Genomic DNA, 17,116 nt, shown 5'->3' with positions numbered 1-17,116 from the left:
GGAGGCTTAGGAGCAGGAGGGACTGAGCTCCCCTCCTGCTCCCAACTTTTTGGTGCCGGGGGGTGTGGTCCGTGCCGGGAGGGGGGTGAGGGCGAGGGAGGGCCATGCTGGGAAGGGGGGGGGGGCGAGGGCCGTGCTGCATGCATGCAGCATTTTTATTTTAACCACTGATGGCAGGAGGGAGTTGGTATCTCTCTTCGGGAGGGGGGGGTTTGCGCAGCAGGGCAGGCAGGAGAGATCGGGGTCTGGGGGAGTGTCGGGCAGATCTCTCTTGCCTGCTCCCGGGCTCTCCTGCTCTCTGCCACCGTTCTCCACAGTGCAGGCCCTCTTTAAAACCACAGGCTTGCACTGCAGGGAACGGCGGTAGAGAGCAGGAGAGTCCGGGAGCAGGCAAGAGAGATCTGGGCAAAGCATGGCAGGCAGGAGAGATCGAAGCCTTCGGGGGGGGTGTTGGGCAGGGCCAGTGTGTCGTGCCGGTGCCCGATCTCTCTTCCCTGCTCGCCGGACTCTCCTGCTCTCTGCCGCCGTTCCCCGCAGTGCAGGCCCGCTTTAAAACCACGGGCTTGCACTGCAGAGAACGGCGGCAGAGAGCAGGAGAGTCTGGGTTCAGGCAAGAGAGATCTGGGCTAGGCTGAGCCCTGACAGCAGTGACAGAAGGCTGCTTCTCCCGTCACTACTGTCATAGTATGCGCATGAGCGGGGATCGTTTTGGCCGTGTGTAGGGTGGCGTGCTAACGATCATCCCTATTTGCATGCAGGCCTTTACTGAATCAGTTGGCCGGCATGCAAACAGAAACAGATTATGCACGGTTTGGAGGTTTAGTGAATCCTGGCCTTTATTCTTCCATTTAGCATGCCCCTCCCCCATCCTTCAGTCCAGCATCTTCTCTCTGCCCCTTTTCCATCTAGTATGTCACCTTTTTCTCTCTTCACCTTTCCATTTAGCATGTCCCCCTTCCCTCTCCTTAATCCTTTCATCCAGCGTCTACCCATCATTCCATCCAGTGCCCCTACTTTAGCCCTTTTCCATTCAGGGTCTCCTTTTTCTTTCCCCATCTTCCCATTTAGCACATCCCCCTTTGCCATCCAGGGTCCCCTTTTCCTCTTCCATTCTTTCATTTAGTATGAATCCCTCTCTCCCCCTCCCCGCATCCTTCCATCCAGCATCTCCCTGTTCTCTCTACTCTTCGATCCAATTGTTCTCACCATCCCCTTTCCCTTTCTGTGTTATCTCCTTGGTTTCTGTTCCCACCTGCTGCTGCTTCCAACATGGAACTGCTCTGCTGAGGCGCCAGTCCTGTGCCAGTCCTCTGCCTCCTCTGATGTCAATTCCTGTTCCGGGACAGAGGACCGGCACAGCTGACAGTCATAGCGCGCACCTCATCATATTTCTTCTTGCCGTTGAAATCCAGACAAAAGCACAAAAATAGATAAGCCGCCCGGACGCCCAACGGAGACCTCCAAAAGAGGACATGTCTGGAGAAACCGGACATCTGGTAACCATAGATAAATAGCTGTCAGCACACAGGAGTTTCATACTTGAGAGCCAGAATTTATTTTCTGTTCAAGCTGAGATCTTAGCATGGAGTGAGCAGAAATGGCACTTCTTCCCTCCTTGTACAGTTGTTTTCCTTCCTTCTTGGTAGTGTATTGAAGATTCAAGTGTTCTTCTGCAGTCAGACACAAGAGGCTAGATTCACTAACATTCCCAATCATATCCAATCCGTGGCAGGCCGAATGATTCACAATGCGTCCTCATGCAAATGGGGGCGATTGGATGCATGTCTCCCACCGACTGCACGGATCGCTGGAGAAAAATTCTGATGCATGTGCAGAATATTTTCTTTGCCTATAGATGGTCTGCGCATGTGCTTGCTGTCCATAAACAAAACTTTGCTTTTCTATTTTTTGGCTTTACTTTTATTTTTTTACTTTTTTATTCGTGAGCCCGTGGTTTTAACCCTTGGGTATAAAGCAGGGCTGCACTGCGGGTTAAAATCACAGGCTCGCTGAGAAGGAGCAGGAGAAGTCAGGAGAAGTCCGCAGAGAACAGGAAAGGACGTGAGCAACTGGTCCCCAACAGTGCTTCTTTTTTGATCGGCCAGCCCAGTTGGTGTTCCTGAATAAGTTTAGTGAATCGAAACCCTTCCTACTTTGCATGCCATTTCCCCTCATTTGCATGCACGGATTGGAATCTGATCGGAGGTTGATCGGCAACGAGGTTAGTGAATCGAGTCAGGGTCACTAAGTGGTCGGGACATGACCAGTGGGCTTAGTGAATCTAGCCCAAGGAGTTTGCATGTAATTTCCTGGGGGAGAGAAAGGGAAATATTGTATCTTGCGGTTTATGCAGATGTGGCTGTCTTAACAAGCAGCTCTGCTGTTATAGATTAAGCTATCAATGGTTTGTTATCTCTCAGCAGTGCATAAATTTTCTTTGATCTTTTGTCTCTGTTTACAGAGACAAGGTGATGAGTAGCAGCTGCCAGAACTGGGCATTACCCTTTGAGAACAGTGAAAGGGTCAGTGCCCTTCAGTTAAAAGTAGTCCTAGATATAGGCAAAAATCCCTCAAAGGCTGATGTTACAGCTTTGTCCCCTCAGGGGAGAGAGTTGGAAATTAAGCAGCTGGTTTATTGTGAATAGTTACGTGTCCTGCCTGATGGCAACCCTTGCTGTTTTCCTGCTTGCAGGATGAAAAGTGGGTCCAGTAATCAGAGGCCAAACAGCTTCTAAAGTTAAGTGCCTGCGTGCCAGTTTCTTATGCATTTATAAAAGCTGACTGTGCTAAATAGCCTAATATTTCCACTAAGGGCTGGATTCTCAAAACTTGCTGGTTTAATATGGCAGTATTTTACCGCGCGATTATCAGCTTCCTAGCAGCCTCCAACTCTGCCATGCAAATGTATTACAATGAAGTCATAAATATTAAATGGTAGTAAAATGGACTCATTAATATTTAAGAGAAAACCAAAAAAACTCTGTGGAGTGACGATGTTCCCAAATGGACTTTATTTGAAAGTATCAAAGTTCCAAAGGTACATTAAAATGCAAGCAGTGTCTCACTTCCGGTTCACCACACAATTGTTTCCCACGTACACACCTTTATAGGACCCCCAGGGACCCCTGAAGAAGACTTTTTGTCGAAACGCGGACCGTGTTGTGTCCTGTATCCCTAGCGGACTAGGTCCTTTAAGGCTCTTATGTGGATGATTTACTTTTATGTGGATGATTTTAGTGTACCTTTGGAACTTTGATACTTTCAAATAAAGTCCATTTGGGAACATCGTCACTCCACAGAGTTTTTTTGGTTTTCTCTGGATTTTCTTCTTTGTGGATATTTTGGGGTCAATTCCTTTTGTTTTTTGCTCATTAATATTTAAACAATCACTCTGGGCTATTCTCTATCATCACTTGGTGATTCTCCAAGCGCGGCGCTGGCTTTTGATGACCAAAAATTAACCGGCAGGTCCGGAGGTTTCAGTACTGTAAAAAGCACATCTTGGACATGTGTTTCTGTCTGTGGCTCATGATAAAATTTTTTTTAAATACACCAGTCTTTTAGTATGCAAGGGGAAAGCAGGTAGCATAAGCAGCCCTACTCTGGTATTCTGTCTAGTACAGCGATCTCAAACTCGTGGGCCGCATGCAGCTCCTGGGGTGCTATTTTGTGGCCCACGGTCTTGTACCCAATCTTGCACTCTGGGCAGGAAGAGAGGTGCCGGCATCAGCTGACTTGCAGCCGTTGCGTATGCCGTGATTCCTGCCTTCACGTATCTGCCGGATAGGTGAAGGCACCAGAAACTCTCTTCCTGCCCAGTGTTCGAGATCGTGTACAAGACCGCGGCTACAAAATAGAGGTATTGCTGGGCAGGGGAGGAAGGAAGGGAGAAGGGGTACTGCTGGACGGGGGAAGCAGGGAAGGGAAAAAGGGGTACTGTTTGAGAAAGGGAGCAGGAAAGGGAGAAGGGGTACTGCTGGACAGGGGGGAGCAGGGAAGGGAGAAGGGGTTCTGACAAGGGGAGCAACTCTGTGTTTGTGCTTATTTTTGTTATTTGCTATGATCATACCTGCTGAGGATCATGCTATTACATCATACAAATAGCATCTGTGCCAGCCAGCAGATTCAGTGTAAGATATGACTGAATGCCATTCCTGTGGTCCAGTTCTCATCAACTTTATTCTATTCACTACCCTTCATGCTTTGTACTTCAGGTTTTCCAATGCTGATCCCCTTTTATGGGCTAATTTTAAAACAGGGTGCTTTTGTCTTAGCTGGAAATAAAGTGTCTATTTTAAGCCTATGTGCAATTCTAAAATATGATCCCAGAACCATCCTCAGTAGCACACATAAATTTATATCTGCTGTGAAAAAGTTGTAAAACGCACGAGACAATCGCGCGAGGACAAAGCTGCTAAGACAAATGCGTGCCGGACATTAGCGTGCCGGAATAAAAGGTAACTTTAAAGCGCTCTGAGGGATATGTGTGGGGATTTTACTTAGAAGTGTTGGCCCTGCCGTTGGGGGGTTTGGGGAAAAACCCCCCCATTAGAGAGGAAAGTGTAATTTTTCCCAGTGTTTTAGTGAAAAATTAGTTTCCTCTGTAAGTGGGGGTGTTCCCCCCACCGCCTCCAATGGCAGCGGCAACACTTCTAAGCAAAGTGGGAAGGGTCCCCCCCACATTCTCCCTCGGAGCGCTTTAAAGTTACCTTTTAATCTGGCGCACTGACGTCCTACATGCATTTGTCTTAGTGTCTTTGCGCGCGATTGTCCATCGCGCTTTAGTTCTGTCACCAAATTTGTGCATGTTCTCTATGCACATAATGCATATATCGCAACTTTTCCTTCCTCCTGCCGAAACTCTGCCACTGGGAACGTCTACACAAGACATGCATGTAAGTATACATGAAGTTTTGCTACATAAACTATGTGTACAAGTGATTGCATACTTCTACAAGTATCATTGTCCTCATGTAACATGAGCTTTCTAGTGCATTGTGTCTAGTAGGCCTGAACACTAAGGTTATGCATCTGAATCTTCAAGTTATTTTTTTTTTTTTTAGTATTTATATGCCACTTATAGCCTAAGTGGTTTACATTCAGGTACTTAAGTACTTTTCCCTATCTGTCCTAGAGGACTCTTATCTAATGTATCTGAGGCAATGGGAGATTAAGTGACTTGCCCAGGGTCACAAGGAGCAGCATGTGAAGTTGTAGCTCTAACCACTGTGCCACACACTGCTCCCAAGTTGCTTTCAGAATATCACTCATCTTTCAACTCTGCCTCCTTCCCAGTAGGTTTGTTCCTGCCCCCTCAGTTTTTCTTCTGCAAGCAAGTGGCTCAGATATGTTTTTTGATTTGCTCTGTGGTTTTATTATTTTTTGGGGGGAAGGGGTTCCTGTCGTTTTAAGTTTGAGGCTCAGTGCCCAGAGATTTCCTCTTATTAGGACCTCTATCTGGAAGAAAATGCAGACTAGCATGGTGGAATTCTGCTGCTAGCAGGATCAGCCCTCGGAGACACCTGTCTAGCCAGCCTGCTGTAATATTTTTGGGGCTGCTTGCATCCCTGATTTATCAGGAGCTTGAGCGCAGGCTGTTTGACTCCTTCCCGGCTTGACTGGGATTAATAGTGGGCTGGCTGCAAGGTCTTCCCCCTTTGCAGTACAGGCTGTTTGACTTCTTCCCGGCTTGACTGGGATTAATAGTAGGCTGGCTGCAAGGTCTTCCCCCTTTGCAGTACAGGCTGTTTGACTTCTTCCCGGCTTGACCAGGATTAATAGCGGGCTGGCTGCATGGTCTTCCCCCTTCGCAGTGCAGGCTGTTTGACTCCTTCCTGGCTTGACCAGGATTAAATGCGGGCTGGCTGCATGGTCCTCCCCCTTTGCGATGAGAGTTCCCGGGGGTTGAGCTCTGACCTCCCCCTTCGCGGGGAGAGTTCCCAAGGGTTGATCTCTCCAACATTGGTCCAACTGGCAGGTCAAAGACCAAGCTCAAGAGTAAACCTATGAGGCAAAGTTCTTCTCCATTTGTTCCAGTTGAGCTGAGGCAGGCAGGCACCACATGGCACAGTGAGGAAAGCTACTATATAGCCTATGGGGAAAATTGGGGGGGGGTCTGGAAAAGTAAAATTTGAGGGTTTCTGGGGCCAGAGCTAGAGTCCTTCTCCTTCAAAACCCCTTTCCCTGTAGTTTTTGGCACAAATTTGCTGGTGACATCATCTTAAATTTTAAACGACCTGCCTCACAACCCCTCGATTTTGCTTAAAATAGATAGAGATGGGACCTCTCAGGCCTTTATACCATTGTATCATACCAGGTTTGTGCTAGATGGTCAGCCGAAGAGCATTTGCATGCTGTGGGGCATTTGGGTGAGAGGCAGGAGCCTTGAGGTCAGCCTCCTCTCAGTCCTCCAGGGCTAAGGATCTGCAGGAGGCTCAATCCCAAGGGAAGAGACCCTTTCCAGAGCCTCTGAAGGAAATTTGTCCAGTGAAGGAGTTGTGATGTTGAAGCTTACTCAGAATCACAAGGTAGACATAGTTCTGAAGAGGCAATTTGAAGCTTTAGCCTTAAGAATTAAAGCGGCAGCCACAGCTTCCTTTGTGACACGTGCTTGCCATACCAGACTATCTTGAGTCCTGGTCTTGAAGGAAGATGAGGGCTCTCAGATGATCCTTTCTGGAGTGAATTATGTAGCAGATGGCTCTGTATGACATCTTAAGAGTCATGAGTAAGGTGTCATCTTATAGTATCTCTACCTGATGGATGCTCTGGATCAGATAATGGGCAGGAGTCTCAGCTTCTAAGGCCTCCCTCAACAGGCTTACCTTCAAGGTGCAGATGCTATTTGGAAAGGGTCTGGATGACCTGATGGCCAGAGTTATGAACTGTTGCTAGACAGCAGACCCCAGGCAGCTTGGAGTTTGGGGCTTGGGAATTTTCGAGGCTCAAGAAGATTCTGTTCTTACACAGGAGGCCAAGCAATGCAGAGGTCCTTTCAGGGGTCACGACAGAGGTTTAGTGGGGGCAGAAGGCAATAAGCCTCTGGCTCTTGCCCTTCTCCAGCCTCCAATAAAGCGCAATGATGCCATGTTAGCAACTGCCTCCCAAGATAGGGTGCAGGCTGTTGGCTTATTGAACAGTTTAGGAACAGATAGGCGCAGATCGTTGGGTCCTGGAAGTTGTTCAAGAAGGTTACAAGATTGAGTTCTTTTCTCCCCTTCCGGACCTCTTTGTAGATTACCCGGCCGGCCAGAGAGAACCCTTGGAGTCTGGACAACAGTGTAAAAGCTCCTGGATCTTCATGCCATAGAGCCAGTTCCAGATGCAGACTCGGGCTCGAGCAGATACTCCATAGTACCAAAGAAAGACTCAGACAACTGGAGACCAATTCTGCACCTCAAGTCAGTTAATGCTGCGCTGAAAGTACTGCGCTTCTGCATGGAGATCATTCATTTGGTCATTGCAGCCTGGGGAATTTCTTGCTCTCTCGATCTCGTGGAGGCCTATCTTCACATTTCCATTTTTCCAGCTCACAGGAGGTACTTGTGGTTCTATATTCTGAAGCAGCATTTCCAATTCTCCACTTTCCCCTTTGACCTGCCATGGCACCTCACTCCTTTACTAAGGTGATGGTGGTGGTAGCAGCACACCTGTGCAAGTCAAGGATCCAAATACACCCATATTTGGATGATTGACTAATCAGGCCCCATTCAAGGAAGAGGGCAAACAGGAAGTCTCAAGAGTGTCTAACTCCTGCAGGACTTGAGGATGGATAGTCAACTTCAAGAAGAGTCACTTAGAGCCAACACAGTGCTTAAAGTACCTGGGATTCTGTTCAACATAGCTGTAGGCCAGGTTTTTCTTCCAGAGCCAAGCAGACAGGGGCTCCAGAGACAGATACTGGACCTGCTACTGAGTCCAACTCTGATTGCATGGCATCTGTAGGTCCTAGGGTCGATGGCGGCAGCCATAGAGGTGGTCCTTCTAGCAAGGGCGCACATGAGACCCCTTCAAGACTTTCCCATCTGACTGGTCTCCTCAGACAGACTCACTCTGTTTGTAATAAGTTACACATAATTAGGGACTTGATAGAAGATTCTGATGTGGGTCTGGTTTTCATTACAGAAAAATGGCTGACGAATGAAGATAATTTTAAGCAGAAAGAACTGTGTCCTCCTGGGTTTAAAGATTGGTTTTCCTCAAGAAAATCAAAAGAGGAGGGGGATTAGCCTTTATTTACTAATCTTTCTTTGAAATTCAGATCTATGAAAAAAACATGATATTAATACACAGTTAATACATAGTAGTTTCGGTCAGAGATGAATTAGAAAACAGTCCACTGGGTATTTTATCATCGTCCATTTCCTTGGTCCAAATCTGCTACTTTACTTACTGAACTCATAGCTACTTTGTCCACAAAATTTTCTAGATTACTGGTAATTGGTGATCTCAATTTATATTTAAAGGATGATCAAAACAAAGATGTTGTTCTTTTCAAAACTGTTATGTCATCATTATCAATGAACATTCCCCATCTTAGTATGATGCATGAAAAAGGCCATACGTTAGATTTCAATAGTTATTCAAACTTTAGTAATTATTTCTTCCAAGTATCTAATTTTGAATGGCAGATGGTACCTTGGTCAGATCACCTGTTATGTAATTTTAATTTATACATTTTTTGTCAAAAATACATAAAAAGACAATGTGTAAATTACTAAATACAAGAAAGAGGGTTAATGTCGAGTTTTGGGTAAAGTTGCTATCTATTCTGTTCTTCCTGATTCTCTTTTAGATTTCGGAAATGATGGTATTGTACAGAAACTTTACTGATATCTTTGATCTCTAAAATTCAAAGTTTACTTTCACGGAATCATTTTGCAATTTTATTGCAATTCGATCTTTCAGCAGCCTTTAATGTTATGAACCATGATATTCTTGATCAACTATTGTCTGATTTAGGTTTGGAGGGTAACATCCTCAATTGGTTCAAAGGATTTCTGTCATTGCAATCATACATGGTAAATTTCAATGGTACATCTCATGGTCTTTGGACTACGGGGTCCCTCAAGGTTCACCATTATCCCCTGTTCTTTTTAACATTTATTTGACTACATTAAATTTCTTCTTGTTCAAATAACAGTCCTTTTGGATTATCCTATTACATTAAATTTCTTTCCATTAAGCTCTATTGAAACTTTATTCACATATGCCAATGATATTTTTATTTTACAGGAAGTAGATTGGAATTTGAGCAATCTTTCTGCTAATATTAATTCATGTATTTCCAAACTACACTTCAGGTCCAAATGAAATTAAATACAACAAAAACAAAATTGCTTTGGTTTGGTCCCAAATTTGCAAATATTCCAAGCACAGTTATATTTAATACTGGTGAAATTCTACCAATAGAGATCTCTTCTAGAATATTAAGAATCATTTAAATTCTTCTCTTTCATTCCATCATCAGGTAAATCATCTGATTAAGAAATGTTTTTATAGTTTACGCACATTGAAAAGTGTCCACCCTTTATTTTACCAACACCATTTTGCAGTATTGGTCTAGTCAGTTATTTTAGCTCAGCTGGACTATTACAATTCTATCTATGTTGGTTTAAATACAAGGAATCAGAAAAGGTTACAATTAATACAGAATACTGTGGCACGACTAATTTTTGGAAAGTCAGAATTCGAGCACATTACTCCATTGTTTAAGAACTTACACTGGCTCTCGTTTCATTACAGAGTTCAGTTTAAAAGTGCTTGTATTGTTTATAAAATTATTCATGGATTGTTTGACTCTTTGATACCCTTAACCTTAAGCTCTTCAAACATTTTGGATTGTAGAACTATTCATATCCATAAGTTATCTTTTCCTTTGGTCAAATGTTTTCGATCATCCAGTACAATTGCTCGATCTTTTTCCTTCCTATTGACTTCCCGTTCAGATGCAATCACGTATTTCCTTTCAGGTTTTTGTAAAATTTTTAAAACTACAATGTTTCAAGGTTTTTTTAGAATGTAATTCCTAATGATCTATTTTAAAATCAACATATCTTTGTAAACATATTTTTATTGTAAACCAAGTCAACCCTTATATCTTTAGGGATGATCCGGCATATAGATCTAAGATTTAGATTAGCTTCCATTGACACACTGGAAGCAAGGAACAGTTTATGGTTGTGGCTGCAGTTAGCTTCCATCTCAAAGGACATGCCGCTCCATATATCCTCCTTGGAGATCCTAACAATTGACGCCAGACTTTGGAGGGGGTCATTGCAACAGACACTCAGTTCAGAATTGCTGGTCCCTGACCCTGCAAAAGTGGTCCATAAATCACCTGGAACTCAGAATCATTTGGCTGGCTTTGCAGGCCCTGGAGAAGTCCCTGGAAGACAAGGCAGTCAAGCGTGTTCTTGGACAATACAACAGTGATGGCCTACATCAACCAACAAGAAGGCTCCAGTAGCACACCATTACATCGAGTCTTAGCTCCTCTTTTGGAGGGCAGAAGCTCATCTTCAGGCTCTTTCAGTCGCACACATTGTGGGTGGAGAATGTTCAGTCAGCAGACACTCAACCCGGGGGAGTGGTTGCTGTCATTGTACTATGGTGGGGGCACCCACTGATGGATCTTATGGTCTCAGTGGCAACACAAAGGTGGATCGCTTTTACAGCCGAAGATACAAGCCAACCATGGCCGAAAAAGGGGCTCGTGTACATGTTTACCCTGTGGCCCATGCTAGGTCGAGTCATTTGCAGGATTGCGAGTCATCCGGGGCTGATTGTCCCAGTGGTGCCTGATTGATCCCACAGACTGTGGTATACAGACTTATATTATCTACCGAGAAACAAAGGTCTCAGGTTGTTGGTTCAGGGTCCGATCCCCAAAGAGAATCCGGGACAATTTGGGCTTATGGCATGACTCTTGAATCGACTACCCTAATAAGTATGGGATACTTGGAGGGATACATTCTGCTTAGAGCCAAGAAGTCCTTGACAGTGGTGTCCTATGCCAAGGCCTGTAAGACTTTCTGACAGTGGTATGATAAGATCAAAGCAGAGCCCTTACAAGCACTGATCTCTGTAGTCCTAGACTTTTAGTAAGAGGGACTTGAGAGGAGTCTGTTGGTCAGTTTGTTGAAAGTGAAGTTAGCGGACCTTTTATGTTTCCAAGCTCAGGGAGAGAGAGTGTCTCTGGCCTGTCAGCCAGATGTAGCAAGATTCTTTAAAGGGGGGCTCTCAGGTTGTGTTCTCCGGTGCATCTACCATTCCCATCCTGGAACCTAAAACCGTCTCTAGGGCTCTGAATGAGCCCTTACAGCAGGCTTCCCTATTAGATCTGATGGTAAAGAAGGTGTTCTTAGTAGTGATTACATAGGTGAGACAAGTCTCTGAGTTACTAGCTCTCTCTTGCAGGGAGCCATTTCTTAAGATTGCTGAAGCAAGGCTGTCCTTGCGCACAGTTCCATCCTTTGTGCAAAAAGTAGTCTCTGCTTTCCATGTTAATGAGGAAATCCATTTGCCTGCCTTTCAGCCTACGGGATTGAAGGAAAAGGACAAAATATTGCTTCTTTGCTGCCTCAAAGTTACCAATGAGTTTCGAGTCTCTGATCACCTTTTCTTTCTGACCAGTTGTGCTAAGAAAGGCAAGTCTGCATCCAAGGACTCGATCTCCAGAAGGATTTAAATGACAATTTCCTCCACATATGTGGGCTGTGGTAAGCAGCCGCTGCTCGCTACCTCATGGGCAGATTTGTAGAGCAGCGACATGATCTACTCTTCATATCTTTATCAAGCTCTGTAGAGTAGACAAGGCAGCCAGGAAGGAAGCTGCTTTTGGGTCCTCAGTATTAAAGGCAAGCTCAGTAGTTCCTCCCTAGACTCAAAGGACTGCTTTGGTACATCCCTAGCATTCGACAATTATTTTATGATACCATACGCAAGACTATTTATTCAGTGGTTGTGCCTACTTTGTGGAATGCCTTTCCTTTGGGCCTGAGAGAAGAGAATAACCCTAACAAGTTCAAATCCAGTCTTAAAACTTTTCTTTTTAAAGATTTTTATGAGATTTATAACTAGGACTAAACACATATGAGACTCAGATAACAGGCACATTTCAGATAATTCCCCTCTCCCTTTCATTTTTCCCATCCCCCTCCTTTTATTTTCATGAAATGTATCCCATTCATTTCCCTTTTGTATCATGTATTACCAGTTATTTGTTGTATTTTATGTTGTCTTTTACCCATGTTACTTATATATTTTTTTAAAAAAATTTTATTATAAATTTTGTACAATGTACACCGCTTTGGTAATTAAAGCGGTATATCAAGCTTAAATAAACTTGAAACTTGGGCACATTACATTAAAAAGAAAGATTAGGTTCTTACCTCAATAATCTTCTTTCTTATAGATGTATCTAGTAGTCCTGAAGCCCTGCCCTGTAAGTGGGCTTCTCCTGCCTTTGGTCTTAATTTCATCTGTGTTTGTGAAGAATGTCTCTGTTTAGCAGCTAAGCCGAAAAAAAATAATAAAAAGGATATCATGTCTGCTTCTTAGCAGGATGTATGAGTAGCTACGAGCTCCATAGATGTTAGTGCTGGTTGCATACAGTTCTATATAATTTTGATGTTATACTTGTTTCAGAGCAGAACAGAAGTATAGTGTTAGGGAGTTCTACCCGTTGCTCTCCTTCTGGGATGTCTTCTGTTACAATGGCTCTTGACTGTTTTTTGTACAAACTGAAGGGGCAGGAGCAAGCCTGCTGGGAAGGAGATGGCGTTGAAAGATGAGTAATATCATTCTGCAAGCAACTTGTGGGTTCAGATGCATAACCCTAGTGTTCATGACTACTAGACACATCTAGAAGAAATAAGATTATCAAGGTAAGAACTTAATCTTTATTTATTTAAAAACTTATACCCTGCTTAAACCTAAGCGGTTCACAAGATACATACACAGTTTTAGACATAAATACATACTTTAAATATGAAAAATGCTTCATAAAATTAACCAGTTATGGAACAGAATGGGTTACTAATGACCCCTAGATGGCCCAAAATCGTAGTTAAATTGTGAAAAATTTAAAACTATATCAAGAAGGCATCACACTCACAAAAGTAGAATTGAAGATTCCATTATTTTAAGATATGAAATATGTTTAGATGATATTAGTTGTGCCATGATAGTCCTGGAAGTTCCCATCCACTGGGAACAAGTTACAGAAATTCCCATCTGCACAACTTACAGAAATTACCTATTCACATATTGTGGGAAATTCTAAATAGCCCACACACTGCAGCCAGTGTATAGTTTCCCTTTGAGAACTATCCCGTGTGGAATACTTACACTAAAGCAACTTTGTACTTTCTACATGCTGTTGGTGCATTCAACATGAGAGAGGCTAAAATAGGGCTTGTACATTTGAACATGAAATGTATTCATACTGTTCTCGTCTCCCACCCTGAATGCCCACAGGAACACCTTTTTAACCCAGCCTCAATGTACTCTTAGCCACACAGAAGTGTTTAGACAAGCCGTTTCCCTGCGTAAAAAATTGTTTCTATACACTTTACTGCAGACTATTTTTACTTAAGTGTAGTCATAGCCCTGTTCCACCAGGAGCTAGCATGCTTGAAACCTCATTTTCTAGTTGCTTGTGAGGACATAAAGAGACTGCTAGATACTTAAGTGTAGTTGTTTCAGTGGCTTGTGTGTTAATATTGTGCTCTTGCCACTTTCCCATCAGACATTTTGTAGTGAATATTGTTTACAAAACAAATTTTGCAATCTACAAGAAATGGCGATGTTCCTTGGGCAAAGATTTTGGAACAATGTGTTTGTGACCTAGTGCTGCTAAACTAATAAGATTTTCTTTTGTCTGTCTCTCTTTCTCCTTCCCCCCATTTGCCTCCTGTAGTCCAAATCTGTGTTCCGTTCCTACTCACAAGACTTTGTGTCTCACGCCCAGGCTTCTCCTCCTTTCCTAACTACCACCACCTCTTACTCCTCGTCTTTCCCACCTCTGCATGGGTCTCAGAGCTGTGAGTCTGCAGGGCCACCGCAATCACCAGGCGCATGGGACATGCCAAACTGCTTCTCCTCTCAGGACAGCAGCACTAACGGGATCACCCCTCCCTGCCTTCCTTCTGCATCCTCTTTCTCTGATTCTCTGCAGACAGCTTCGGTGAGAATGCATCTTTCTGCAAGGGACTCCATTTACCCCAAGCTAACCTCCAGTAGGAAAAGACTTTCAGAAGCTGTGCAGGGAGTGAGGGTAATAGCAGAAAGGGAGAAACAGAAACATCTAGCTCTCCTGCTAACACAACTAGGAGAGTTCTATTTCAGCTTCATCCAAGCAGCCCCTGCATGGAAGGCTAAACTCCCAAGATCTCTGGTGAGGGGGCTGACTAGGGCAGGATTCACTCTTTTAGTGAGCCTAAGCAAATCCAGCATTTAAGATTCCCACTCCATCACTGTAATATAAATATATTTTAAAATTCTTACAAATGCGTCCCTACAAGGTTCTGACCATAGAAAAGGAAGCAGCAGGTAAGAAACGTGCTGCTAATTCCTGCTGTCAACCAGAGGAAAGTTCACTGGAGAGGAGGGGCATGGACAGACCCCAACAGGAAGCAGTGGCTGTGCCCTCCTGCTCCCCCAACTTTTTTTCTGCCAGCTGCTGACATCAGGGCAGATATCTCTTCAGGAACTGTTGAATTAGCATGGCTGAGGTGGTCTCTCCTAAACATTTGGGTTTTAGGCATATATCTAGATTGATTATGCATTAATCTTTGCCTAGGAGGCACACAAATCTTTTTCAGTGAGAAACCATCACTAGCTGTACTATCTTTTCTGTGTGATAACATTTGTACTGTACATTCATAAGTTCACAGGCAGGCATATATGTAAATGAGACCCAAACTCAGTTAAGTGCCTTTACTTATGCATCAAATGTCACTTTAGCCTGGTGATATGTCTAGACTTCTTGCTTTTTAGAGAATAAATATTCAGTATAAATTGTTATTAGTAAGTTTAATCTTTAATGGAGCTATATAAATACTTAAATGTTGAGTGAAGATTACATACTTAATGACCTAGAAATGCAGCATGGAAGCATTGGTTGGGAGGAGTAGACTCATGAGGAAGCAGGGAGGGTGACTGGAAGCAGTTGTAGAGAATAATGTGTTGATACATAGGAAGGTAGGGAAATATGTTCTTATGATAAGGTAAGGAAGAATAGGCTCATAGGCAGGGAAATCAAGTGATTGTAGGAACGCATAGGCTCATGGGAAGGCAGGGAATGGAAGCGATGGTGGGGAAGAGTAGGATCATTATAAAGGGGAGATGGACAGAGTGGCCTCATGAGAAGGTGGGAAATGGAAGGGTAAACTCTTGAGAAGGCAGGGAACTGAATCATTTGTAGAAACTAGTGTGTTCATAGGAAGGTAGGGAAGAGCGGGAAATGGAAGCAGATGTATAGAATAGTGGGCTAATGGGAAGGCAGGGAACAGAAGTGAATGCATGGAAAAGTGGACTCATTGGAAGATGGGAAATGGAAGTGGACTCAGAAAGGCAGGAAGGAGTGGTAGAGGGGAGTGGAAGAATTGGTAGGGTAAAGTAAGACCACAGTTTTTAAGACATTTTAATTTTCTTGTATTTAATTTTAGTATTTATTAGTAAGATTTTTATAGAGATCATTTGGAGCAGGGGACAGGCAGGATCACTGGTTGACAGAGAGCAGAAGCAGGCCCTAGATGAGGCTCATAGGATGGTGGGAAGTGAAAGCAGTGATAAAGTAAAGTAGGGTCGTAGGACAGCAGAGAGCAGAAACAGTGGTAGGGTAGAGTAGAGTCATAGCATAGGGAGGATTGGTAGTTTGAATTGGTGTCATGGGATAATTTATTAGCGCTACGTATGCCTTTCAGCGCTATAGAAATGATAAATAGTAGTAGTAGGTCAGAAGGTCATCTCAGACATGTCATTTAATCTTAGCAGCATGAATGGGAGAGGGATTTGAGGGAGAGGCCTCAGTATGCACTTCTCTCATACTGTCTCTTCCCATAGAGTGAAAATGCCAGTGAGGAGGCTGGTGAGGGTGAATATGTCAATTTGTACTCCTCCAGCCACAGCAACGGGGAACTTCCTCACTCTGAAGGTGTAAGTAGCAAGGAATATGCTGGAGCTATGCTGGGAATTCGGTGCTTGTGAGTTGCATGCTTGCTTTGGGCAGGCCATCACGCTTTTGCAGCTGCCCTTCTTTCTGTGCTTTGCATTCACATAACTACCTAATTACAGCTGCTCCCAGGTGTCGTGTGTGGTGTTTCATTTAGACCTGATGGGCCAAACAATGTCAAACACTACTGATCAAGGAAGTTGGAGAGGGCAATATGAATTATGCATGCCTCCTAAAATAAGTTCCATATTTCAAATTTTGGAAACATTGTAATAAAGGGATAGCTGACAGAGGGAAAAACATTTTCTTTACTAGTCAAGTAATTTTGTAATATGTGACCAAATCTGGGAAAAGGTGACTAAAGTTTTAATGAATTCTGTTAAACAATTTGTAATGCAACAATTCAAACCCCATCCTTTTATGTGGAAAAAAATAAAAAGTTATGTCATGATGATCACATATAACTTTTGAAAACTGGAATATATTTTGATTTTTTTACTGTTACATTTCACATAATTGGTAGTTAGAGTTTGGGTGTATGACAGGTCTCCTTTAAAGTGCACATACTGTACAATAGTTATAGCGTGCATAGACAGTACATCTCTTGTATTTGATACACAAAGATACAGAGAAAGATGGTCAGAATGAGGAAAGGCTAAAGAGGTTTGGGGCTCTTCAGCTTGGATAAAAGACAGGTGAGAAGAAATATGATAGAGGTTTATAAAATCATGAATAGATTAGAGCAGGTACATACATGTAAATCAATTGCTATTTCAAAAAGTACAAAGACTAGAGGGCACTCAATGAAGTTACTTAGTACACTGTAGAGTGTAGACCCCATATAACATGCCTTAATATAATGTGGGATTAATTATGATGTGGTCAAAAGTTATACTCCATTCATTTTTATATTATTGCATAGTGGGCAGACTTGATGGG

The 17,116-nt window shown here is 43.4% G+C and overlaps 1 protein-coding gene across 4 annotated transcripts in view; it reads left to right on the top strand.

Moving 5' to 3' along the window:
- Positions 1–17,116, top strand: part of RAPGEF1 (Rap guanine nucleotide exchange factor 1) — a 247,919-nt gene that overhangs the window by 173,731 nt on the left and 57,072 nt on the right. For 2 of the 4 annotated variants that reach the window (XM_033960222.1, XM_033960224.1), the window contains one exon: positions 16,069–16,161. The exons of 1 other annotated variant lie outside the window; for it this stretch is intronic. In XM_033960222.1, coding sequence (XP_033816113.1) covers positions 16,069–16,161 — 93 coding nt within the window. Of the gene's footprint in view, positions 1–13,921; positions 14,176–16,068; positions 16,162–17,116 lie in introns of all 4 variants that reach the window. One more of the 4 variants, XM_033960225.1, reaches the window with a different exon arrangement.

Source organism: Geotrypetes seraphini, chromosome 10 (genome assembly GCF_902459505.1).
Source record: "Geotrypetes seraphini chromosome 10, aGeoSer1.1, whole genome shotgun sequence".
Classification (NCBI taxonomy): domain Eukaryota; kingdom Metazoa; phylum Chordata; class Amphibia; order Gymnophiona; family Dermophiidae; genus Geotrypetes; species Geotrypetes seraphini.
Note: the sequence above shows the minus strand (reverse complement) of the source record. Positions and strands in the feature narration are given on the sequence as shown.